The sequence below is a fragment of the Dreissena polymorpha genome, chromosome 13 (genome assembly GCF_020536995.1).
Source record: "Dreissena polymorpha isolate Duluth1 chromosome 13, UMN_Dpol_1.0, whole genome shotgun sequence".
NCBI classification, from domain to species: domain Eukaryota; kingdom Metazoa; phylum Mollusca; class Bivalvia; order Myida; family Dreissenidae; genus Dreissena; species Dreissena polymorpha.
The window spans coordinates 19,311,094-19,338,129 of record NC_068367.1 but is presented as its reverse complement, the minus strand read 5'-3'; the positions used below and the strand labels follow the sequence as shown (position 1 = coordinate 19,338,129).

Below are 27,036 nucleotides of genomic sequence, written 5' to 3'. Positions count from 1 at the left end.
CACAATTCCAACAATCAATTTTATCTTTCCAATTTTTGTCATATTCTTTCTTGCGCCTTTTATCGTTTTGATTTATCGTATGACAGTTCCGCTCTACCGTATATGCACTTATTTCGCGTTGCCTACGGCGACAGATTTCAATAGAATGACCGTGTTTCTTGCAATATGTGCAAACAATAGATGACCTAATATAATCGATATCTGTCTGAATATTATCGGTCGTAATGTTATCAAGTCCATTTATTTGTGATCGTAACTCAAACCTAGCTCTGACACTTTGCTCATGTATAGCGCTTTTTAAAGCATTTGATAACGTTGCATGATTTTCGCGCATTAATTTAAGTCTCAAATAATCGTGCGATAATCCGTCGATAAAAATTTCTACTAACTGTTTTTCTTTATAGTCTAAATTTCCGTCAATATTTTCGTATGCATCCGTCGCAAGAGATAAAAGTCGCTCAGCGTATATTTGAACATTTTCGTCGGTCTTTTGTTTAGTCGTCTTTAATAATGAGAAAGCGTATTGTGGGTCTTGAATTTCCGCGAATCTTAATTTAAGCTGTTCCTTTAAATCTGTCCATGTCCCTGTCGGATCATCAGTCAAAAAGCGTTGTATGTAATCACTAACAAGCCCTTTACTAGATTGGTAAGCAACAAATTTTAATTTATTCTCATCTAAATTGGTAAGCATTCCATATTTTTCTACATTTTTAATCCAATGTTTAAATTCTTTTGAATTTCCATCAAATGATTGTACCACCTGTAAAATAGTCTGAGTGCTTATGGCGGTTTTAACATCTTTAATTTGTTCATTTAAATTTTGAAATAATTCAGGGATTATTTGATTTGCCATTTTGATACAAGCGTTAGGAAATAAAACAGTCACTCACCGGAAGTTGCAGAATATGTGCGGTCTGATGTCGTTGTTCCCGGCTCACGGTTGTTGTTACTGGTTACAGAAGTTGCCGAAACGGAGTTTCTTCGCGTTGTTTTCCATGGCTTCGTAATTGTAAGTGGTAGTATTTCTTTGTTCGAATCCTTGGTTCACGAGCACCATTTAACGTCCTGTGTCCCGTAATCGTTCATAGTTCATGGACGACACATAGTTACTGGCAATGTTTATTACTCTTAAATTACCGGTGTATAGCCTATCATTCGATATCTCGTCATGCGCGAATTGCCAAGATGACGAGATTTGTATTAACTACCATTTTCTCGTGTCACGCATGGGACAAGTCGGTCCCTCTCTATTATATCGGTTTCTCTGCATAATATAGGATAAAATATTCAACAACACCATGTATCAGTTTCTAGTCCAATTTAATGTCTAACATACTTAATATTTTCGGTTATACAAATACAGTCTGATAGCTACATGATCGTATCTTTCTCGATCCGTACACCTCCAAGTCTAAACGCTAACTGTGTTGTTTCCCTCTAACATCTGGCCCGTGAAACTCAGTTATGAATCCCATTGGTCAGTGTTCTATGTGTCTTTATTTCTAATTGGCTGAATTACAATCTGGAGAAGTCACTATTCAAGTATGCACACGTTAATGAGCGTTGTGGTACAAATAATAAATAATGCAAATACAGCCTAAGGCATGTGTCAACAGTATTGTAACCCCTTTGTTGTTAAACACACACCAGATCCAAATATTTAATCTTTTGTCAATATTTCGTACATAAAGAAAACCCAAATATTTCACCCAATTTTTCATCATTATTTGACACTGTGAAAATGTTTGGTAAAATGTTTTTGAGTGTTTGAAAAAACAAAGGTATTATTCTTACTGTCATAGATTTGAAGGTGAATATTGATTGTAATTGCAATTCTGATTGGAGACAGGTTTGGCAACAATGGAAATAAAATGTACTATGGGTGGGTTATGGCTATTTTTGAAGGCTGTAACCTTTTGCTGAACTCAGACTTGATTTCGCAACAACTGTAATTTGTGAAGTAGTTTAAGTGAATATTGGTTTCAATCTTTCATGAGTTTTTATGCCCCGGTAGGGTGGCATATAGCATTTGAACTGTCTGTATGTCCGTCCGTCAGTCCGTCCGTCAGTCTGTCTGAAAACTTTAACATTGGCCATAACTTTTGCAATATTCAAGATAAGCAACTTGATATTTGGCATGCATGTGTATCTCATGGAGCTGCACATTTTGAGTGGTGAAAGGTCAAGGTCATCCTTCAAGGTCAAAAGACAAAAAATGCAATCCAAGGGAAGTAATAAGCTTTAAAAGGGAGATTATTTCTAAACCTGCCAAATGATATATTGAAATTTTATTTCAAAGCGGCGCAATAGGAGGCATCGTGTGTTTCTGACAAACACGTCTCTTGTTGGATATTGTTTAATTTGTAAGGTTTTGGTTCATTTGGGTTAAAACATAAAAGAAACTCTTTTATTGCAAAGCATCATCAGACTTATGTTTTCATAGGGACAATCTAAATATTTGATAGTAATTAACGATATATCTCAAGATAACGAAAGTGGATGTATTATATTTGCACAAAATGAAATATGAAAATTTAGCATTTTTGAAGTACAAAGTAAAGAACTTCTAAAATGATACAGTTTGTTGATACAACTTTGAAGTTTGTCATATGTAAATCACTGTTATTATAACTTGTTACTTTCTTTTATGATGCAAAACCAGTTTATGCTGTTTGAAGTAAGCGATATGTCTTTTAGGCAAGTTCAGTCACAATACTAGCAATTTTTCAGCTTATAACTGCTTATCAAATGTTATAAACTGGTATGGTGATCAAATACATAAGATTAGAAACCTAAACTGAACCCTTTCCCACTCAGAGGCAAGCTTAAGTGCTAATGGCTATGTGCAAACAGCATAAAACCAGAACAGCCTGCGAGAAACTCGCAGTCTGTTCAGGTTTTATGCTGTTTGCTGCTCATCAGTATCTAAGGGTTGGAAATGAAGCATTTAAGACTCGAATATAGTAAGAAAAGTCTTTAATTAAATTTTACTTTCTTTAGGGACTGACACATGCGTCAAAATACGTATCTAAGTGATGAAGGTTAAATAGTTAAATTGTAATGGGAGGTTATTGCTTCAGATTAATATACAATTTGATTCAAAATGGAATGTGATGTTAAGGCCCAAACTGTGTTGTCAGCGATTTTGTTTGCCTGCGATTGGGAAAAGTATCAGTCCTGTACTATAACAAGTGGGAAAAATTAGGGCAAAAACCTTGCAATCGGGAAAATTTGCGTTGTGAAATCTTCTGACGGGGAATTATTGGTTTTTTCAACTGCTTAGTATACATTACACAAACAAATTCAAATATTCATTTACAGGTATATTGGCTGGAGATATTCTAGTGAGTTTCAGTCGTTCATTTTTTATTGAAAACACTTATAATTTTTAAAGAATTTGTTATCAAAACAACAACAACACAATTTCCCAATTTATGGTAAAAAAGCTGCATTTTTTCCCAATCCAAAGAGATCCGGCCCCATTCCAAAAACAGTTGAAAAAACAACACTGCTTTTAAACAGCAAACGCTCGTCCTTCCAATGAAATTGACTTGAACGTGTTCTAATAAGCACAGGGCTTTCTATGCTAAAATAAATATGAGCCGCGCACTGTGTAAAGGGGGTTTAATACCTGTGCGTTAAATAAGTATCGCCCCAGATTAGCCTTTGCAGTTTAGTCCGCACAGCCACATGCTTATCAGAGACAAAACTTTCCACCTAAACTGATTTTTTTGCTATAAAGAGACTTTCTAAATTAAACGAAAAATACCATAGAGACAGTCGAAAGTGTTGTCCCTGATTAACCTGTGCCTACTGCACAGGCTAATCTGGGACGGCACTTTACGAACGTGCATTAAACCCCCTTTCCACAGCTAGAGCACGGCCCATATGTTAAAATGAATGACATGTTCAGCGATTTTTTATGTCCAATTGGGAAAAGTACCCGTACTGGTCCAATTGGGAAAAATTGAGTCGTGAAAACCTGAAAATTGGGAAAAATGAGTCGTGAAACCCTCAAATTGGGAAATTGGTGTATTTGATTTTATGCTCCCAAATACTTTAAAATTGATTCTAAGTGTTTTTAAGCTGTCAATATTATATTTACCTAGGTTCAAACCATAGAGCTGCACAGGGAAACTTAAACAAAATGTTGCATTTTCCATAAAAAAATTTTTTTTTTTTTTTTTTTACCTTAAATTGGCAATTTTTTGGCCAGCAATTGGGAAATTTGTAGTTTTTTCGTAATTGGGAAAGTGCTGTTTACCGGTACTTTATAAAGAAGGAAAAAAATCGCTGATGTTGCATGTTTTGCTGTATTGCAGTGCATGGGGGTATTCCTGTTTGAGATACATGGGAGATATCTGTTTCAAGCCACTTTGCAATTGGATGCACCAGTTTCAGGCCAAATTGCAAGGAGACATAACTGTTTTAAGCTGCATTGAAGGGGGAATTTCATTCAAAATCTGAGCGTTTAAAAAATGCGAAGAAAAACCCCATAACAAACTTCATTTCCCCTGTTCATGAAACCATTTGCATTTTTGTGTAGCAATTTCCTGTATTGTACAAATAAAGATTGTATTCTGTCTAACTATGTAATGTTTTCGTCATAGCATATCCTAGAAACAAAAGTTTTGTGTTGCTGTTTAAGGTTAACCCTTAAAGCGCTGGAGCTGAATTTTAAAGGCCTTTGCAAACAGTTTGGATCCAGATGAGACGCCACAGAATGTGGCTTCTCATCAGGATCCAAACTGTTTGCTATTCTGATAGTATTCTTTGAAAAAAAATCGAAGAAAATGCTAATTTTAGAAATTCAGCAGACGACATTTTAGCAGAAGACAAATTACCCAGCATGCAAAGGGTTAAAGGATGTATTCCAATATTTGGTAAGCACAAATAAAGTATTAAACCGTACACGATTGTCCTGAAAGATCTTTTCTGATGAGGCGACGTTAAAAGCGAATACATTTGACATAATTTGGTCAAGGTCAGAATTTGGTGAAGACAGTGAGTTTAAATCATCGTTACCATTAACAAAAATTAGTCTGTGATGAATAGGTCATTTCAGATTACTTTTTGAGACAATGATAAAGGCTTTTACAATTTTGTAATATTCCTATGTGGGATGGTCCGGTTGTTCTACCTAGAATAGCCCATTGCATGCTGGGATATTTGTAGTCTGCTAAATTGGTGTCTGCTGGATTTCTAAAATCATCATTTTCTTCACTTTTTATTCGAAGACCACTATCAGAATAGCAAACAGTTCGGATCAAGATCAGACGCCACCTTTGGTGGCGCCTGATCTTGATCCAAACTGTTTGCAAAAGCCTTTAAAATTCGGTTCCAGCGCTGTAAGTGATAGGTTCCAATCTTAACCTGGAACTCACCTTGATGCTTGCCAGTATATTAAAATACCGTTGCCATGAATATTTTTGTTTCCATACTCAAAGCCATTTAAAGGGAGTTAACTGTTCCTGACTTTGTATATTGTTATTGCCTAATGTCAAACTTGCTCAAAAGTGATGAATAAAACTGAATGCAAATATATAAAAACAATCCAATCGGGGAATTAATCCTAATTGGGTCCAAGAATTCAAGGTCAATGCTGTTAAGCTATATAGAGAGAAAAACATTATCTCCTAGACTGGATGATGTTTGAATGTTGCCAGTGTTTTTTTTCCACCATTTTGGGAATGGGGCCGGGTCCCTTTGAATTGCGAAATATCTCGCTCTTTTGACGAAATTTGGGAAATTAATGTTGTTGATTATATGCTTACAAATACTTTGAAATTGATAATAAAAGTGATTTCAGTATGATATTTTCTAAGGTTCAAATTATAGAGCTGGACTTGGAGATAATTTACATGTTTAGACTTATTTATTTTAAAAAATCTTTTTTTGGAAACCTTCAATTGGGAATTTTAGGTCCCATTTGGGATAAATATATACTTTTTTTAATTGGGAATGGGTCTCCTTACGGGACCCAAATTTGAACGAAAAAAAACACTGTATGGTATCCTTTATTGGCAAGCTTAAAATAAACTTTCAACACAATGCATATAACCTTAATACTGTCCTTAATAGCTAGGATGTATGTCGTCAGAATTTGCATTCCGCCTTGAGTATTGGGAGTATGGATCTTGTTATGATTATGATGCAAGTTTGTCGATATTGAATGTGTATGCTGTATGGAGCACGCGAACATGTACATACATTTTATCTGATGTGTGTAAAATTACGTAGACCGCGCATGACTGTGTTGTATATGGGGGTTCAAGGAAGTTATTGTGCGTAAACATGGTATGACAGATAGTGATTAAAGGGAAATTATATCCGTTTTCTCTGTGAAACAAATTAGTGATTTCTAGATTGTATTGGTTGAAACATAGTTATGATCAGTGAAATTGAATATAATAATTTAAGTATATTGGAATATATGGTTTATATTTATAGCAAGGAAGTTCTAGATGAAGTGTGTGAACATAACAGATAGTGCATTGGCAAAATTGACCACACTGGAATACATTGATTCATAGACGTTATTAAATGATATGATAGGAAATTAATAGAGCATACATGTTGGTGAATGGGTGGTTTCAACAATATCGTGAACACATTTTAGAACTTTAAAGTTGTAACATTAGAAATAGGCTATAACACAAGCTTAGAATTACAAAGGAAACTTGTAAACACATTTATAATTGTTGGGTATACATTGTAACCCTCAGAAGAGAAAGTGAAATTAATGGTAATTTTAAAGATAAATGTTTGAAAATGTTCTAGAATTTAAGCGATTTAATAAGTTATGTTGTCAACCACATTTAATGTATTTTGTAATCAAAGAAAGCACTGAAGGTTCCATTTTGTTGCTTGAGGGTCGGTTTAACAGCTCAAAGTTCTATTTTAGGTTTGTCTTTTCTTGAAAAGCATATAAAAGCTGAAAACAATACATGGCTAATACAGAAGTTATTATACCCCCACAAAACGAAGTTTAGGGGGGTATATAGGAGTGAGCTTGTCTGTCTGTCGGTCGGTCCGTATTCAGTGTCCGCTCTCTAATTCAAGTTGTTTTCATCTGATCTTCACCAAACTTGGTCAGATGTTGTATCTAGATGATGTCTAGGTCAAGTTTGAATATGGGTCATGCCGGATCAAAAACTAGGTCACGGGGTCACTTAGTGCGCTTTAAACATTGAGCATTATAGGTGTCCGCTCTCTAATTCAAGTAGTTTTCATCCGAGCTTCACCAAACTTGGTCAGAAGTTGTATCTGGATGATGGCTAGGTCAAGTTCAAAGATGGGTCATGCCGGATCAAAAACTAGGTCACGGGGTCACTTAGTGCGTTTTAAACGTTGAGCATGGTGTCTGCTCTCTAATTTAAGTAGTTTTCATCCGAGCTTCACCAAACTTGGTCAGAAGTTGTATCTAGATGATGGCTAGGTCAAGTTCGAAGATGGGTCATGCCGGATCAAAAACTAGGTCACGGGGTCACTTAGTGTGTTTAAAACATTGAGCATGGTGTCTGCTCTCTAATTCAAGTAGTTTTCATCTGAGCTTCACCAAACTTGGTCAGAAGTTGTATCTAGATGATGGCTAGGCCAAGTTCTAAAATGGGTCATGGCAGGTCAAAAACTAGGTCACGGGTTCACTTAGTGCGTTTTAAAGATTGAGCATGGTGTCCGCTGTTTTTTGTGAAGACAACATGCAAAATATTCTGTGTCAATGCGGTGGTGGGGGTATTCGTCACCTCAGCTACAAAGCTCTAGTTATTATAGTTTATGTGAATCTTTTAAAGAATGGAAATATAATTATAGATACAATGTTTCAACTTATCTTTGTTGTTATTTAAGTTAACAGGTTGAATTTTAGGGTTGGTTTAATTATAAGAAACACGTTAAGAAATGTCTTATTGCAAAAGAAATATTGAAATGCCTTGAAGGCATATGAAATTTAATTTTCAAATATTTATGTTTATTGGCATCATAATAACAGTAGAATACTTTATATATATTCAAAAAGGAACAATAACCTCTGTTAATAATTACCTTGAATTTTATATCAACATTCATGTGCAAGCATAATACAATGGTTCAGTGTTAACCCATTTATGCCTAGCGTCTAGAAAAAAGCCTTGGCAAACAGCGTAGACCCTGATTAGACGGCGCATGATGTGGAGTCTCATCAGGGTCTGCGCTGTTTGCTTAAAAGAATTTCTGTAATTCTAAATATAGAAATAAATATACAAGACATCCCTAATTTTGGAAATAAATTGATCCAATTTAGAAGGATGGGAGAGTCCACTAGGCATGAATGGGTTAAACTAGAGTATCTGGTGTAGAAATGCGATGAACATACACCAGTTTCACATTCATACTTGGTATTCATGAATTAAGACAGGTACCTGCACCCCGTGAGGTTACATTGCTTGACCGATTTCAATTCTGGTAACCAGTTTTGGTTACAAATATCTGCTGCAAATCAGGTTTTTACGCCACAGGACATGTGTTAAATGTAGATTTTAAGAGGTTTCAAATGGATGGTATTAAAAATGGACATGTAATCATAAACTAGTAAACAATATTTTAGTGTGAGAGATGTTTCATTGAAATTAACCACTTTATTGCAGTGATTGTCCACAAATTTGTGTGGTTAATCATTTTGGTGTTCTACCGTCCTTGGATATAAATAAAACAATTATTGTGTTATTATGGGCTTGTGTATATAAAAGTGTGTTTCCAATTGAAGCGAAACTGCACATGTGGCTGTAGAAATTACTAGATACGCTTATATGCTGACATTTCGAAATGGTGGGTTGTTTTTTGGATGATGACATTTTAGTTTTGAAGGATAAATGTTAGTGCATGAGGTCCTGGATAAGTGTAAAAACACAGTGTAGATATTTGATCTTGATTTATATTGATAAATGGCAGATAAGTATTAAAGTGTATGACATGGATAATGTTGTTAAAAGAGAAGTGTTCATGTGTAAACTTTGAATGAAAGATTTTAGATATAAACCACTGAATAATTGTAAATCTTTGTTGAGTTGACATTTCTAAATGGTTGGAGATGTATACTATGTACAGGAAAGCAAGTACAAATGACAAGGAGTTGTTCACTGGTAAGCAATCGCAGTTACGTTGTTCTTCGTTCAAATTTGAGGCCTGTAGGGGGGACCCATTTGAAATGGAAAGACAAATATGTTTTTCCCAAATGGGCTCCAAAAATTCCATATTTTAGGTTTAAAAATAAATAAGAAAAAAAATAAATCTCTCAACATTTAGTCCATCTCCTGTCAAGCTCTATAAGTTAAACCTTAGTAAATTTTTTCACGTCATTTTTATTCTCAATTTTTAAGCATTTATTAATAAAATGACAGCAACACAAATTTCCCAATTTAAGCCAAAACAACACGATTTTATCCAATCCAAAGGGACCCAGTCCCCGTTCCCAAAATGGGGGGGAAAAACATTGACTTGGCTTAATTTGATGGCTTTATTGTCAAGGTTGAGCTTTTAAAGTCCACCCATTAAGAACTGTATACTGTACTTTTGTGTATGTGAACTATGTGTAAAAACAAGGGATAAATAGTGATTAATTTGCATTTGTGTTTTGTAATGGTTTCTGCCTAGAAACCAGAAGGTAATGGGTTCGATCCCCACTGTGGGAGCGTTCCTTAGATCTCCCTTAAAGACACCAAGCATTGGTTCTACCCATAAACAGACTTGAGACAGTTTCAATAAGCCGTGGGCTTTCGATGCAATCAAACTTAATTAAATAGGTTTAGCCTAAATGAGATAATTATTTTGTTCTTTGTGTATTTCCAGTGTCTCCGCTGCGTTCAGCCTCGATATCAAATGAGCCGAAGTCAGCGCCGGCCAACGCCTCCAAGTTGTCCCCCTTTCAGAATTTTCAGAACGACCACTCTCACGCCATCATCTACCGGCCCGACAGCCCGAGTAATGTCAAGGTACAACCATAGTGTTAATATGTCTAAAAGAGATGCAATTTTCTGTAGCCTTTTGCACTTGCATGCCAACATCTTGCAGCCTGGCAGACTGAATTATGTCAAGGTACAATCAAAGTGATTATATGTCGAAGAAGAGTGTAATTTTCTGCAGTGTTTTCCACTCTAACATCATCATTTACCGGCCCGACAGCCCAAACTAGAAATGGCGCGGAAGAGGCCGACGCGTATCCCCACGCCGCATGTTTTACTCAGGGGCGCCCCAGGGTTGGTAATGGGGCCATGCATAGTTGAGATTGACCGTATTGTCATAAGAGAAGTTCAGTATCAGTTAGAAGTGAATCAGTGTAGAAATGAAGAAATTATAGTTAAAGGCAATTTTGGGTGGGCATGGCCTATGTGGGCGGGGTGCCCCAGGGTTGGTAATGGGGTCATACATAGTTGAGATTAACCGTATTGTCACAAGAAGGGTTCAGTATCAATTCAAAGTGAATCAGTGTAGAAATGAAGAAATTATAGTAAAAGGCAATTTTAGGTGGGCATGGCCTATGTGGGTGGAGTGCCCGAGGGTTGGTAATGGGGTCATGCATAGCTGAGATTGACCATATTGTCAAAAGAGATGTTCAGTATCAATTTGAAGTGAATCGGTTTAAAGACATGAAGAAATTGTAGTAAAATGCAATTTTGGGTGGGCTTGGCCTATGTGGGCGGGGCGCCCCAGGGATGGTAATGGGGCCATGCATAGTTGAGATTGACCGTATTGTCATAAGACAGGTTCAGTATCAATTTGAAGACAATCGGTGTAGAAATGAAGAAATTATAGTAAAATAACCTAAAAATGAGTAAAAATCACTGACCCGGCCTCACCTCAACCCCCATAACTTTTGACCCAGGGGTCATATCAAAATTCCAAATAGTGCAGGGTTGCTCATATGCTCATAGCTACCATGTGTGTAAGTTTCAAGGTTCTAGTGCTAATAATGTAGGAGGAGAAAGTGGCCAGGACGGACGGACAGACGGAGATCAATACAATATCCCCACTTTTTCTCCAAAAAACGTGGGGATAATAATGTCAATGTACAACCATCGTGTTTATATGTCTAAAAGGAATGCAATTTTCTGTAGCCTTTTGCACTTGCACGCCATCATTTACCGGCCTGACAGCCCAAATAATGTCAAGGTACAACCATAGTGTTTATTGGTCTAAAAGGGATGCAATTTTCTGTAGCCTTTTGCACTCACACGCCATCATCTTCTTACCAGCCTGACAGCCAGAATAATGTCAATGTGTTACTACGGTATTTATGGGCTGAAAAGGGTTTAAATTGATGCAAACACGGTTGGAATGTTTATCTTAGCAATATCTTGGCGATTTTCAAATCTGGGTTGCTTGTGTCCAAAAACTGGGACACCAGGTCAAATCTTAGAAAAACCTGGTCACCACTCTTTTGACGCCAAGTTTATGGCTCAATCTTAAAGCCCCAATCTTAAACAATTAAAAATCAGTGTTCCTAATCGCAATTGCCGAAATTTCAACGCCAGATGTGGTCTGGTAAAATGGGTGTTTTTAGATACAAAATGCTCGTTTTTATATTTGTTTTGCATATTAAATTCAATTTTAATTTCCCGCAATTATATCTGTTCATACGACACATGAACACTAACATGGTACCATTTTAGTGTTTGTGTGTAGTATGAATAGATATATTTGCGGGAAATTAAAATAGAATTAATTGTGTCACAAATAAATAAAAACGAGCATTTTGGATCTACAAAAATCTTTGTTATCATTCCACATCTAACATTGAAATTGTGGCTATTGCTATAAGGAACACTGATTTTTGTAGGTGTTAACTTTATTTTACGAAATACTTTACACATTTTTGGTTGATTTTGAGTGTTATAGAGGCTTTAAAGAAAATTGATCTTTATGTTTATCTTGACAATGTTTAGGCGGAGTTCAAATCTTGGACATGTCAATTCAATAACTAGGTCACTAGGTCAAATATTAGAAAAACCTTGTTACCACTTTAAATGGACACGTATATGACTCGATCTAAATTAAACTTGAATCATAATGTTTATGGACACATAGGCGGCATTTTAATTTTGGTTACCTGTTTTCAAAACTTAGGTAAAAAGTAAGATCTTAAAACACACATATAGCCTTTCTAGAGGCCACATTTAATTTGACTTTTTAAGAGTCTACACATTAGTAAAATTGCGTATCTGAGTTAGTAAAGGCTCAAATTCTATGAATGTTTTTTTCATTTGTTATATTACCTGTTTTCTCTGTTGCAGTTTAACCTGGATGGGGCTATGGAAACCATGGAAATTGAAGACTTGGGTAAGATTTCAAGCACTTAGCCTGTGTAGTCCGCACAGGCTAATCAGGGACAACACTTTCGGCCTATACTGGATTTTTGCTTAAAAGAGACTTTTTTAAAACAGAAAATATCATAAAAGCAGAAAGTGTCATCCCTGATTAGCCTGTGCAGACTGCACAGGCTAATCTGGGATGACACCTTACGCACATGCATTAAACCCCCTTTTCACGGAGCACGGCCCATATTCTTCCAGACTGCGTACAAATCCCAATTGATAGTTTCCAACATTTTGTTGGTATATTAATCCTAATGTTGGGTTTCAATCTTGATGAAACTTAATTAAAATGTTTGTCTTAACAATAATTATTTGTCTTATCTTGGCCTTGTCTAAATCTCGGTCAGGTGTGTCCAAAAACAAAGTTGCCATGTCAAAGCTTTGAAAATCTTGTTACCACTGTGCAGGCCACATTTATGGCCCAGTCAAAACTTCAAAATACTACCATCATTTTAGTCTACATCTTGGCCAAAGATTTCAGTTGAGATCCTGGAGCAAAATTAACATATTTCAGATAAGATCGGATTGTTTATATCCTATACTCCAGCTGAAACTAGTTTAGTAATAGAGTATTTACATCAGAAAAGTATTCTACCCTCATGCGCAAACTGATTTTAGATTTACATCTTTTGCGAATTTACTGCAAGGGTCACACATGGTAGCCTAAGCCAGTGACTGTGTTATTGGGAAGGATCTAGGATAGCAAACCTGACAGGTTGCTGCTAAAAAGGGGCATGATAATGTGTTAGTGTTTACTTATTATTAGTGTAACACTTGAAGTAAGTGTTGAAGCTAAATGTTTTCATAAGGATGTGAAAACTGAAAAAAACAACAAGAGATTTGCATGTTTCCATAACCATGGGAATATTTAAAAAAAAATAAAAAATCGAAAGATATTTTGACTTCAGTCTAAAAATAAAGAATATTTTTAGTCTTAAGCCTGTGTGGACTTCTTTGCTTTCCCGCTTCAATTGTATTTTGTTTAAAAGATGTCTCTTGTTAGCAAAACTCCAGTTTAGGCGGAAAGTATTGTCTTTGTTCTCTTAAATATGGGACAACACTTAAAGCACATGCATTTAACCCTGTTATCATAGAACCAGGCTCAAATATATTGCAAAGGCTGATTTAAAAGTTAGTGTAGCTGATATGAAAATGTGAAGTGGATACAAGAAGTGAGAGGAATTTCCCTTTATCCATCATACTCAATGTCCATTCGTCTTCCCTTCCTTCTGCCCATTACATTACGTCAGCACAATATCTCAGTAACTCGTGACATGAATTTGATGAAACTTTATTTATCATGCATGTGTTTTTGTTTTCAGACGAAAACTGTGATCAGGTGTTCGCAAAGTTCATGCGCGCTCACAAATGCTACGACATCATCCCAACTAGTGCCAAGCTGGTGATCTTTGATACACAGCTCAATGTGAGTGGTTTGTAGCCCCTAGTTGCTATGGGAGAGTGGTTTGTAGCCCCTGGTTGCTATGGAAATGAAACAGAGATTGTTTGAGTTTCTATGGAAACAAGAGATGAATATATTTGATTTCGTGACTGGTATTGAATAATTGTTTGGGTGTCATTTTATAATGTTTGTAAAATGCAAAGGAATACATAAATTTAAACAATCAAGCATTTGTTATTTAACATATAGAAAGACAAGTTTTCATATTTATAAACAAATAAGGAAAAAAATAACGACATTGAGACATCAACAGCTGGCTGTTTGTAAGTGAAACGTGGTAAACAGTTCTGGCATGTTGCCAATGTGACTAATGATAAGTTAACACAGATGTGATGAAACAAATGTGTTATTCAAGGGATCTTCGAGACTACGTCCGCTTAAAAAATGTCGACTAGACTGTTAAAATACGTTTAAGTAAGTATTTAAGCCGCGTTTGCAGACATTCTGTCACAAAGGTGTCATTTGTTGCAATCATCCATTTTTGGTAATCCTATTACTGTAAAAAACCATTCCTTTTATGATTGAGTAGGGAAAACACTATTGGAAAAAAGAAGAATCTTAATGATGGAGTGAAACTTCCGAAGCAATGCCATTTTTTTCCGGTCTTTATTTTACCAATGGAGAGCAGAATATTGCATTCTTGATGCTTTCTAATATAGGGCACTTGGGAAACAGGGCATTATAAAAATAATACACAAGTCAAAATATTTTACATAGAAAATAATGTGGATCATGAGAACCTTTCAAAAGAAGAGATTGTGATCATTATTGCTTCTACTCTGTACACCTTTGTTTCGATCAGTTGTTGTTTTCAACAGTGTTTCATTCATGTCACGTGGGTCAGTTTACGATACCACACTTTTCCTGGCATAGCTGTTTTACCAATACTTAGTGCACATACAAATACCATGGGTATGTGCACCATTTAGTACTAGCAAAACTAGCTAACCCATGAAAAGGGGTGATGTGGTTAATTCACCGCCGTGATTTGAATGAAAAACTGTTTATAAAAAGGCAAAAAATCCAATTTAACAGGCAGACAATCAAATTATAATGCATAGAACTTTGCAGTGTATTTTTCACCATTTTGGGAATGGGACCAGGTCCCTTTGGATTGGGAACACTCCTGTTTTTTTGGCTTAGATTGGGAAATTTGTGTTGCTGTCTTTTTGCTAAAAAATGCGTAAAAAATTGCGAATACAAGTGATGTGAATAAATTTACTAAGGTTAGAGCTTGATGGCAGATGAAATAAATGTTGAGATTTATTTGTAATTTTGTAATTTATTTCTTTAAAACCTTCAATTGACAGTTTTCGGATCTTGTTTTGGAAAAATATATACGTTTTCCATTGGGAATGGGTCCCCCTACAGGTCCCAAATTTGAACGAAAAAAACACACACCAACAAGTGTATACTCCAATTAGCCCCAGATGTTGTTAACATGGATTTAATGAAAAATATTTCTTCTTGACACTGACTCAGAATATTATGCATTTGCTTTCTTTTCCTATGGCAACTCAGCAGTATTGATTTGAAACAATGACGAGAAATCAATTGCTTTATACATAGACCCGTACAGAAATATCTGCAAGCTTTCATTTATACAAAGCAGGATTAGTGATTGTGGAGGATTTGATGTTAACTTGCAGCATGTGCCCTTTTGATGCTTATTTATATATTTTCTTGTCATGCAAGAACATTAATAAATCAATGTATTGACATGACTTGACCTATATGATTTTGAACTTGAAATATTTCATCACCATATAGTGTATGTATGCAAGAAGCTATTTTTACAGGCAGTGATCTATTTATTCTTGTGTTTAGTTCCCTTTATAGTGTCCATAGGCATAACTATTGTATAAAATGTTCTAAGGTTTTAAAGTTTGGAAACGTTATAAGTTTGTGGAGTAAACTATTTCTACATTTTTAACCCTTTCCCACTTAGAAGCAAATTAAAAATGTGCGAACTGCATAAAACCAGAACAGCCTGCCAGTAACTCGCAGTCTGTTCAGGTTTTATGTTGTTTGCTGCTCATCAGAATCTAAGGGTTGGAAATGTTGCCTTTAAAACTTGAATCTAGTATGAAAGATCTTTAATTAAAGTGAACATTCTATGGGACTACAAATGCGTGAAAATACATATATAAGGGTTACAGGGTTAATTAAGCGATTTAATTGAAATATAAAAATATATCATGACCATTAAGTGTAGACCTGCAATACACAATGCTTGAGTTATATGCCCTTGAACTAGCCAATGTTTGTGTCAGAGCAGTGCAGGGACAAAGATCTAGTTATTGTGAAAACAAGTTTCATTCACATGGGGTCACTAATTTTTACATATTTTCATGGGTCCTCAACCACGAAATCAATCCCCAACAGGGGTTTATTCCGTAGTCTTTTAGCAGTCATTAACAAAATATCATAAAAAGAATTAAAGATCAAACAAAAATGCCAGATTTTATTTATCCAAGGAATTTCATGTAAATACAATTTTACTCTTTCCTGCTCAGAGAAAAAGTGGAAAATGTCACTTTTTGCTAAGAAGAGACTTTATTTAAACGAAAAATGTCATAAAAGCGGAAAGTGTCGTCCCTGATTAGCCTGCGTGGACTGCTCAGGCTAATCAGGGATGACACTTTACGCACATGCATTATGCCCAGTTTTCTGAGAATACGACTCAATATTGTTCATGAATACTGTAGGGATTTCAATAGTTTTTGACGATGCTGGAACAGCATCGTCCAAGGTTTGATAACCATCTAAAAAAATTTCATTGAAAACTAGGAGTCCAATGACCCTGTACTTAAATTTAAAAGTGAACTTTTCAGGGATCAAAATACTGAAATCTTAATATTTTGTTTATGGATATTCGTTGCATGATTGCTCTACAAATATTGCTTTGTATAGCTTTGGGTATATCTTGCGTCACTAAAAAACAGAATTTTGTGTAATCAAAACATACATTTGATGTTAGTTTCATGGAAGCATTTAATGCATCAAAACGATGCAAGGATGATCATTCGGAGGAGTCCAAAGTGACAACATTGCAAAATGCTTGCATTAAAAAGCAGGATTCTGCTTCAATTGAAATCCCTGATGAATCTTAACTCTTTCAGTGCGGGAACCGAATTTTGAAGGCCTGTGCAAACAGTTTTGATCCAGATGAGACGCCACAGAACGTGGCGTCTCATCAGGATCCAAACTGTTTGCTATTCTGATAGTATTCTTTGAAAAAAAATCGAAGAAAATGAAAATTTTTGAAACTCAGCAGATGACATTTTAGCAGACGACAAATTCCCCAGCATGCAAAGGGTTAAATGATGTTTTCTTATGCAGGTAAAGAAGGCGTTCTTTGCGCTCGTATACAACGGAGTAAGAGCAGCACCCCTGTGGAGTAGCGCCAAACAGGATTATGAAGGTAGACAACTTATCATTTCAGCAGATATTACCTCCCTTGTAAGCCAAACAGGATTATGAAGGTAGACAACTTATCATTTGAGCTGATATTACCTCCCTTGTAATTTGAGCTAATATTACCTCCCATAATAACACTATTACTTCCCTTATTTCATACTTCTTTGCACTTTGTTCTTCAACTTCTGAGTGATTTACTATTGATTTATTGTGTGTGCATTTATATAATTCCTAGTACAGCCTTTTAACCAGAGTTGTTTCAGAAACAACATGACCGGAATTAATAACTTGCAGAGTAATGGCCCTTTGTGAACAATAAATCATGAGCTGAAGTTGTTATATTCAAAGGGCCTTTTCACATTGTGGTAAATTGACATAATGAAAAAAAAAATGTTTCAGATTCGCAAAATTTCGTTATAGTTATGATATTTGTGAGAAAACTGTTATACTGAACATTTACCATGCTCTAAAATATCCATTATATGCATCTTTTGACGATTTAAAAACTTGAAAATTATAAACGTGTTGCAACGCAAAATGATTGATCAATTTGGAGAGTTCTGTTGTTGTCGTTATATTTTGTGATACTACGAGGATTGCTTACATAAAGTATAAAATACATCACTCATTGTATGAGCACAGGTGGCCGAGTGGTCTATGTGATAGACTTTAACTGCAGGGGTTCAGTGGTTTGAGCCCAGTTAAGGGCTACTTTTTAACCAGGTTTTTAACCAGGTTTTCCGAAGGAAAAAACTGGTTATTAGATTGGCGAATGCGGGCGGGCTGGCTGGCTGGCTGGCTGGCGGGCTGGCTGGCTGGCGGGCTGGCGGAACAAGCTTGTCCGGGCCATAACTATGTCGTTCATTGTCATATTTTAAAATCATTTGGCACATTTGTTCACCATCATTTGACAGTGTGTCGCGCGAAATAATTATGTCGATATCTCCAAGGTCAAGGTCACACTTTGAGTTCAAAGGTCAAAATTGGCAATAAATGAGCTTGTCTGGGCCATAACTATGTCGTTCATTGTGAGATTTTACAATTAATTGCCACATTTGTTCACCATCATGGGACGGTGTGTCGCACGAAAGAATCACGTCAATATCTCCAATGTCAAGGTCACCACAACTTAAAATAGATTTATTTTGAAACAAACTTACAAAGGGGGTTAATTTTTTTTTGTTCATTTCAAAAGTTCAGTTTGAGTTGTCTCCCTTAATCAGATATTTTTTCACAATGAAAACCTGGTTTTGTGACAATTTTGTCCCTTGTTGTTCTTTCTTTAATTGTATTCTTGCTTTTTAGCTCACCTGAGCACAACGTGCTCATGGCGAGCTTTTGTGATCGCCTTTTGTCTGTCGTCCATCTTCAGTCGTCTGTCGTGCGGCATCAACATTTTGCCTTGTGAACACTCTAGAGGCCACATTTATTGTCTGATCTTCATGTTGTTCTAAATGATATGTTGGTTGAGTTCAAAAATGGTTCGGGTCCGTTGAAAAACATGGCCACCAGGGGGCATGGCAGTATTCCTTATATGGCTATAGAGAACCTTGTGAACACTCTAGAAGTCACAATTTTTGCCCAATGATCATGAAACTTGTACAAAACATTGGTTTCATTGATATCTCGGACGAGTTTGAAAATGGTCCAGATCTGTGAAAAAACATGGCCGCCAGGGGGCGGGGCACTTTTCACTATATTTCCTTATATGGTTATAGTAAAACCTTGTTAACACTCTAGAACCCACATTTATTTTCTGATCTTCATGAAACTTGCTCAGAAGATTTGTCCCAATGATATCTTGGATGAGTTCAAAAATAGTATCCTTTGCTTGAAAAACATGGCTGCCAAGGTGCGGGGCATTTTTCCTTATATGGCTATATATGACTATAGTAAAATCTTGTTAACACTCTAAAGGCCACATTTATTGTCCAATCATCATGAAATTTGGTCAGAAGATTCATCCCAATAATATCTTGGACGAGTTTGAAAATGATGCCGGTTGGTTGAAAAACATGGCCGCCAGGGGGCGGGTCATTTTTCCTCTTATTGCTATAGTAAAACCTTGTTTAACACTCTAGAGGCCACATTTATTTCTAATCTTCATGAAATTTGGTCAGAAGATTTGTCTTATTGATATCTTGGATGAGGTCAAAAATGGTTACGTTTGCTTGAAAAACATGGTTGCCAAGGGGCGGGGCATTTTTCCTTATATGGCTATAGTAAAATCCTATTAACACTCTAGAGGCCACTTTTATAGTCCGATCTTCATGAAACTCGGTCAGAAGATTCATCCCTATAATATCTCGGAGGAGTTCATAAATGATGCCGGTTGGTTGAAAAACATGGCCACCACGGGGGCGGGGCATTTTTCCTTATATGGCTATAGTAAAACTTTGTTAACACTCTAGAGGTCACATTTATTTTCCAATCATCATGAAACTTGGTCAGACAATTTGTCCCAATGATATCTTGGATGAGTACGAAAATGGTTTTGGTTGCTTTAAAAACATGGCCACCAGGGGGCGGGGCATTTTTCCTTAAATGGCTATAGTAAAACCTTGTTAACACTCTAGAGGCCACATTTATTGTCCATAATCTTCATGAAATTTGGTCAAAAGATTGGTCTCAATGATATCTTGGATGTGTTTGAAAATAATTATGTTTGCTTGAAAAACATGGCTTCCAAGGGGCGGGGCATTTTTCCTTACATGGCTATAGTAAAATCTTGTTAACACTCAAGAGGCTACATTTACTGTCCGATCTTCATGAAACTTGGTCAGAAGATTCATCCCGATAATATCTTGGACGAGTTCAAAAATGATGCAGGTTGGTTGAAAAACATGGCTGCCAGGGGGCGGGGCATTTTTCCTTATATGGCTATAGTAAAACCTTGTTAACACTCTAGAGGCCACATTTATTTTCCGATCTTCATGAAACTTGGGCAGAAGATTTTTCTCAATAATATCTTTTTATCTCAGGTGAGCGACTTTGGGCCTTTCAGGCCCTCTTGTTTACTGAAACTTTTAAGATCCAATGTTTACATTTATCAATATAAAGCATTTTTAATGACATTTTGATAGTTCAATATCTGCCAAAAGCTGTGAAAAGGCCCCTTTAAATCAATGCTGGGGATATGATTCTACCATTTTACTGTCCCATTTTTCAATTCTTTTTTAAAATATCTGAAGAATTTGTAGGGCTTGGTAAATTTGTTATTTTTATTCTCTTGTGAAAATATTAATTTCTACTGTCCTAAGTGGATATTTAACAAATGTACTGAAGCCAACAAATTAGCAGCCTGCAGTGACTTTAAAACAATGATTTTCCCCAATAAATGCAGGAACTGTACTATTAACTGATTGCCACTCAGAATGAGATACACACTTTGATGTGTTTGTAAAAAAATCAAAATAATTTTCATACTTTCTTTACTAGATTCAATGTTTAAATGCTTCATTTTGAATCCTTAGGTACTGATGAGCAGCAAAAAGCATATAGCCTGAACAGACTGTGAGTCACTTGCAGGCTGTCTGATTTTACGCTGGTTGCATATAGCCATTTCTACATTGCTTCTGGGCGGGAAAGAGTTAACCTGTTCCCTCCATAAGAAGCACAGTGAAAATGGCTGCAACCAGCATAAAACCAGAACATCCTGCGAGTAACTCGCATTCTCTTAGGTTTTATGCTGTTTGCTGCTCACATCTAATATTTTGGAGATGAAGTCTTAACAACATGAATCTAGTAAGAAACGTTTTTAATTAAATGTAACTTTCTTAGTGACTACAAATGCTAGAAAAAATACGAATCTAAGCTGTAAAGGGTTAAGTGATATGCCAGTTAATCTTGTAGTCTGGAGACCTCCAAGATCATATGTGTACGTCTTTTTCAGGGATGTTGACAATTACGGACTTCATTTCAATCCTTCACAAGTACTATACCTCTCCTAATGTAAGTACAGAAGATGGCTGCATAATTGTTGTACATGGTAACGGTATAAATTTTCCATCTTGGTGTTAGTTTATAATAACACTCTACACTTGCCATTATGTCAAGTGTTAATTTTTTTGCTAGGAACAGTTCTATAATTGTTGTACCTAAAGTTAACATTTTTTTGAATCTATGTTTCTTTCTTAAAGTTTTTACTTTGCTCTATTTAAAGATTCAGTGGCCCATAAAAGTGTTAAAATGAAGAGGTATCAATTAATTTTTTGTAATATGGTGATGCAAAATAAAAAGATTTTAAGATCACTTCTTGACTAATTCTGTCCTACAGTAAAGTTATTTTTTCTTGCAATTTGTTACCATTCAATCTACGTTCTTGTGTGAATGCTTAAATGCTGTTACTTAATGGAAATTCATGTCTTAAATGAAATAAACTAACAAATAGGACTGCCTTTTGCATGTCCAAATGTTTTCTTTCCATATAGTATTAATTAAGCGCAAAACCGTGCTATATGACATGTTTGAACAAAGAGTCGACATACTTTTGCAGATCAGTATGCTTTTTATGTCATCCATTTTTGCATTTGATATCAAGGTAATTATTTAAAAAACGAAGACAGTTTTTGTCCAAGCTTAACTCTTTCAGTGCTGGAACCGAATTTTGAAGGCCTTTGCAAACAGTTTGGATCCAGATGAGACGCCACAGAACGTGGCGTCTCATCAGGATCCAAACTGTTTGCTATTCTGATAGTATTCTTTGGAAAAAATCGAAGAAAATGCTTATTTTAGAAATTTAGCAGACAACATTTTAGCAGACGACAAATTTCCCAGCATGCAAAGGGTTAACATATTAAAGCAGGCGTATTAGGAGTAGCCTTTTCATATTTGCCATGCTCTGCGAAAAAGGGGGTTTAATGCATGTGCGTAAAATGTAGTCCTAGATTAGCCAGTGCAGTCCACACAGGCTAATCAGGCACGACCCTTCTGCCTAAACTGGACTGTAAGTCTCGGAAAGTGAAAGCAGAAAGTTTTGTCCCTGATAAGCCTGTGCGGACTGCACATGCTTATCTGCACATGCATTAAACCCCCTTTTCACAGAACACGGCTCAACATGATAACTATCCATATTATGGTTGATGTTAACCCCAATGTTAAGGCTGCACTCTGTTCTAGGACCCGAAGTTCCTTGTAAGTGCCTGTCAGCCATTCCAGATTGTATTAACATTCTTGTCCAGGGCTTTCATTTTGTAATGCCTACTAGAACTATTGTTTTCTTTTGTGGCGATATTAAATGATATTGTTTAAAAAAATATTCTGTCTATTTCTCTGTTGAGAAAGTTGTTTTGGAAACACTTTCCGAGGAATAGGACAGAGAAGTAAATATTCATCAATTTTAAAATGATTGGAAAATTGTTTTTAGGCGTTTAGCCATTTACTAGAGAAAAAAAAATACAATTGTTTAAAAGCTATATTAATTTGATTTGTCAGTTATATTTAATAACCAACTATGAAAGCCCTGTATACCCATGTTTAGCCTTTTTTAAACGGTTCCTTTTAATATTTGATTGAGGACTACCATTGATCGAACACAACACAAAAGTTGTTTATGTGCTATGAAATAATCTATCTTACAACTGCTATAAAATTCTACTTTAATTTTTGTACAGAATCCAATTTTACAATTTTGACAACTTTGACAATAGAAATTTAATAAAGTAAATTCATCCAATCAAAATTGCTGTAACATGGACGTGTGAAATATTCATCCAATGAAATTGCTGGTATCAAATGATTCACCTAATAAATTATTGGCTGATAAACAACAGATAAATAAAATTATTTTGAATTAAAATTACAAACATTTTAACAAGTAATGGAAGAAGGGATATTTTTGCCTTTTGCAGTTTGAATACATTTAATCCTTGATCTTTAACTGGCGCTTAATGTTTATGTTCGGTTATCTTTGTCTTACTCAAAAGGACTTTGCTTTGTTATACAAGAAATTGATGAGATCCATAAGTGAAAGGTATTACTGTCATTACTCAAGTTTTTGGACACTTAAAAATAATTATTTTTGTTTGTGTCCTAAAATTAAGATATGCAAAATATTCCATAATTACAAGTGTCCGAAAATTTAGAGACAAGAGTTAAATGTCTGAAAATTTTAATTATATTGCAATAAAAGCAAAAAATCAATGCAGTATGGTGTTTCTTATTCACTTTTGTTGCTTACTCTTGCCTGAAATGATACAGAACAAAAAGTAAAAAATTAAACATACCCCTTCCTTAATAGGAAGATATCATTTAAAATGCTGTTGGGTGAAGCGATTGTTTTCTTCCGGTATACATGGTTATTTGCCCAGTTACGCAAATTTTATGGTACATTGCCCTCAGGCATGCATGTCTCCCAGGTTTTATGACCTTAATCCGTTCGTAATTATCCATGATCGAAGTGTCACAAGATAAGCGAATACAGAGCAGAAATCTGGTAAAATATTTCTCAGTATATTACTGTCCGAAAAATTTAGAGACACAAATGAAAGACGAAAACGCACATGTCGGAAAATTAAGAGTCATGAAATATTATTAATTTGGACAAAAATGGGGATGTTCGTAAAACTTAGTGTCCAAAAACTTAGAGTTATTACAGTAATTGGTATAAAACTTTAGACTTGACTGCATGTTAAGCAGAGGAGTATCAAGTGTTTTGTTTTTCAAAATTTTAAGTATGTCAATTTGTGTGTTTGCGCATAAGATTATGTTAATGTTTTCGTGTTATAAGTACGTGGTAACCTATATATAGACTATTATGACTTCAATTAATCAAGAAATAAGAACCCATCAATTTTAGCCATGCATGATAAACAACTGTAACTTAAAAATGAAAAACAACAATGAGAGCATTGTTTTTGCGTATTATACTTACAGAGCCTTTTTAAACAAGACTGAGCTTTACGAAAGTGTTGTGTTCATTATGCGTAGTCACATATTCATGAGATCACCTGTCAGTCTAATACATTAAGTTTTCAGTATAATTCTTACTTATTGTGTGTGTGCAAAAATATGTTTGTTTGCCATTGCCTACCAGTGTGTGTTTTTTTCTTTCAAAATTGTGGCCTGTATCTGGCGATATTCCCAATACAATAAAGTATATATTTTTCCCAAATGGGACCTAAACATTCCAAATTGAAAGTCGCCCCCATCCCGCACAATTTTTATGTCCCCCACTATAGTAGTGGGGGACATATTGTTTTTGCCCTGTCCGTTGGTCTGTTTTGTCTGTCTGTTGGTCTGTCTGTTTGCGCCAACTTTAACATTTTGCAATAACTTTTGCTATATTGAAGATAGCAACCGTATATTTGGCATGCATGTGTATCTCATGAAGCTGCACATTTTGAGTGGTAAAGGTCAAGGTCAAGGTCATCCTTCAAGGTCAGAGGTCAAATATATATGGCCAAAATCGCTCATTTTATGAATACTTTTGCAATATTGAAGATAGCAACTTTATATTTGGCATGCATGTGTATCTCATGAAGCTGCACATTTTGAGTGGTGAAAGGTCAAGGTCATCCTTCAAGGTCAGAGGTCAAATATATATGGCCAAAATCGCTCATTTTATGAATACTTTTGCAATATTGAAGATAGCAACTTCATATTTGGCATGCATGTGTATCTCATGGAGCTGCACATTTTGATTGGTGAAAGGTCAAGGTCATCCTTCAAGGTCAGAGGTCAAATATATGTGGCCCAAATCGCTTATTTTATAAATACTTTTGCAATATTGAAGATAACAACTTGATATTTGGCATGTATGTGCATCTCATTGAGCTGCACATTTTGAGTGGTGAAAGGTCAAGGTCAAGGTCATCCTTCAAGGTCAGAGGTCAAATATATGTGGCCCAAATCGCTTATTTTATGAATACTTTTGCAATATTGAATATAGCAACTTGACATTTGACATGCATGTGTATCTCATGGAGCTGCACATTTTGAGTGGTGAAAGGTCAAGGTCATCCTTCACAAGGTCAAGGTCATCCTTCAAAGTCAAACGTCATATAGGGGGACATTGTGTTTCACAATTGCATTTTGTTTGTTATTTCTCTACATTTAGGTCATCTCCCAGCCAGCTCTACAAGTTACACTTTATTAAATATAACATTGAACACAATTTTATTTTCAGTTTTTAAGCATTTGTAAGCAAAAAAACAACAACACTATATAAATTTCCCAATTTACATCAAAGCACTGCGATTTTTCTTAATCCAAAGGGACCCCTGCCCCATTCCCAAAATGGTGAAAAAAAACAAACACTGCCTATTTAATCAATAAATTTTCCTCACTGAAAAGTTTTGTTTGGGGTAAAATCAAAGTGTGTTTTTTCTTCTTTTTCAAGATTAATTTATCTTTTGTTTCTTACCATTCAGATAAAAAATGCACTGTATTGTCTTGATACATACTCATAATTTGCAAGATCGAAATTTAAATGCCTTATTTGTAGGACGCAGACGGACCTCTCAATATTTGCAAGCTTGAAAATGCTATTAAGTTTGCAGAATAAAAGATTTGCTTAGATACATATCAATTGCGAGCAACCCTGGGTAGAAATGGCAAGCAATTTCGCAATCTTGGCTCTACAATTGTTAGTTTAAAACAGACACATAGACAAGAAAAATCAGGCCATGTCTAGCCTTCTGAAGATGTTTGTATCACTCTGGCTTGACGTTTATATCACGTTTCATTATACTGCACAAGAAAATCCTGTGTTAAAATTATGTTATATTTTCATAGTCCTTAACAGTTATTTGTAAACGGAAGAAGAACATGTATTAATTGCGTATTATTTATAATATTTGGCTCAAAACATATTGTCCATTGGAGCAAATATGAATTGTGTTTTACTTATAATATTGTCAGTTGTTTATAATTTTTATCTCCAAATGTATTGTCTATTACAAACGGTATTAAGTGTGTATTATTTATTATATTTTTCTCAAAATATTTTGTCCATTACAAGCTATACAAATGTTTTTTTGTGTGTGTAATATTTGTACATGTTTTCCGTTAGTGTTTACATCAAGAGATTAACCCTTCCCCACTCAGAAGCAAAGTGAAAATGGCTATGTGCAAACAGCATAAAACCAGGACAGCCTGGGAATAACTCACAGTCTGTTCACGTTTTATGCTGTTTGCTGCTCATCAGTATCTAATGGTTTGAAATGAAGCATTTAAATTTGAATCTAGTAAGGAAGGTCTTAAATAAAATTTAATTTGTTGAGGGACTACAAAGGCATGAAAATATGTATCTAAGTGGGAAACAATTAATTTTGTTCATAAATGGTCGTTATCCTAAGTGGAGACCATTTAGATTTCACTGATGTCACTTTTTGGAAGAAAAGTTATACTTTGAATATCCCTCTGTAGAAGTAATTGTTTTACAAAATAATGCTCATCAGTTATGTAACAGACTTGACAAAATTGAAAATCTGGAAATTGTGTATGTTTTTATTTTTATTTTCAAATACTTTATGTTAGAAAATGTAGTAATTTTCGTTTTGCAGACAAAAATGGATGAATTGGAGGAACACAACATTGAGAAATGGAGAGGTGAGTGTGTGAACATTTTCTCCTAAGTTGTATCTTAACTTAGGATGAACTTAAATAGCTCTGTTAGAAGAGTGCTGCAAAACGAAGTTAAGGATGGTCGGTTGATTTCTCAGCGTGCACTAACTAATGGTGAACCACACTAACTTATGGTAAATCACACTAACTAATAGATAACCACAATAACTAATGGTAAACTGTCTACCCATAAAAGGTTTAGTAGGTCTACATATCACCCTGTTATGACAAACAAACTGTTGA

The 27,036-nt window shown here is 35.4% G+C and overlaps 1 protein-coding gene across 10 annotated transcripts in view; it reads left to right on the top strand.

The window, feature by feature from the left end:
• LOC127856499 (5'-AMP-activated protein kinase subunit gamma-1-like) overlaps window positions 1–27,036 on the top strand; it is a 423,354-nt gene that overhangs the window by 381,350 nt on the left and 14,968 nt on the right. For 9 of the 10 annotated variants that reach the window (XM_052392757.1, XM_052392764.1, XM_052392760.1 and 6 more), the window contains 7 exons: window positions 9,826–9,968; window positions 12,267–12,312; window positions 13,670–13,773; window positions 17,152–17,233; window positions 21,122–21,180; window positions 22,348–22,362; window positions 26,733–26,778. In XM_052392757.1, coding sequence (XP_052248717.1) covers window positions 9,826–9,968; window positions 12,267–12,312; window positions 13,670–13,773; window positions 17,152–17,233; window positions 21,122–21,180; window positions 22,348–22,362; window positions 26,733–26,778 — 495 coding nt within the window. The remainder of the gene's footprint in view (window positions 1–9,825; window positions 9,969–12,266; window positions 12,313–13,669; window positions 13,774–17,151; window positions 17,234–21,121; window positions 21,181–22,347; window positions 22,363–26,732; window positions 26,779–27,036) is intronic. The other variant, XM_052392758.1, reaches the window with a different exon arrangement.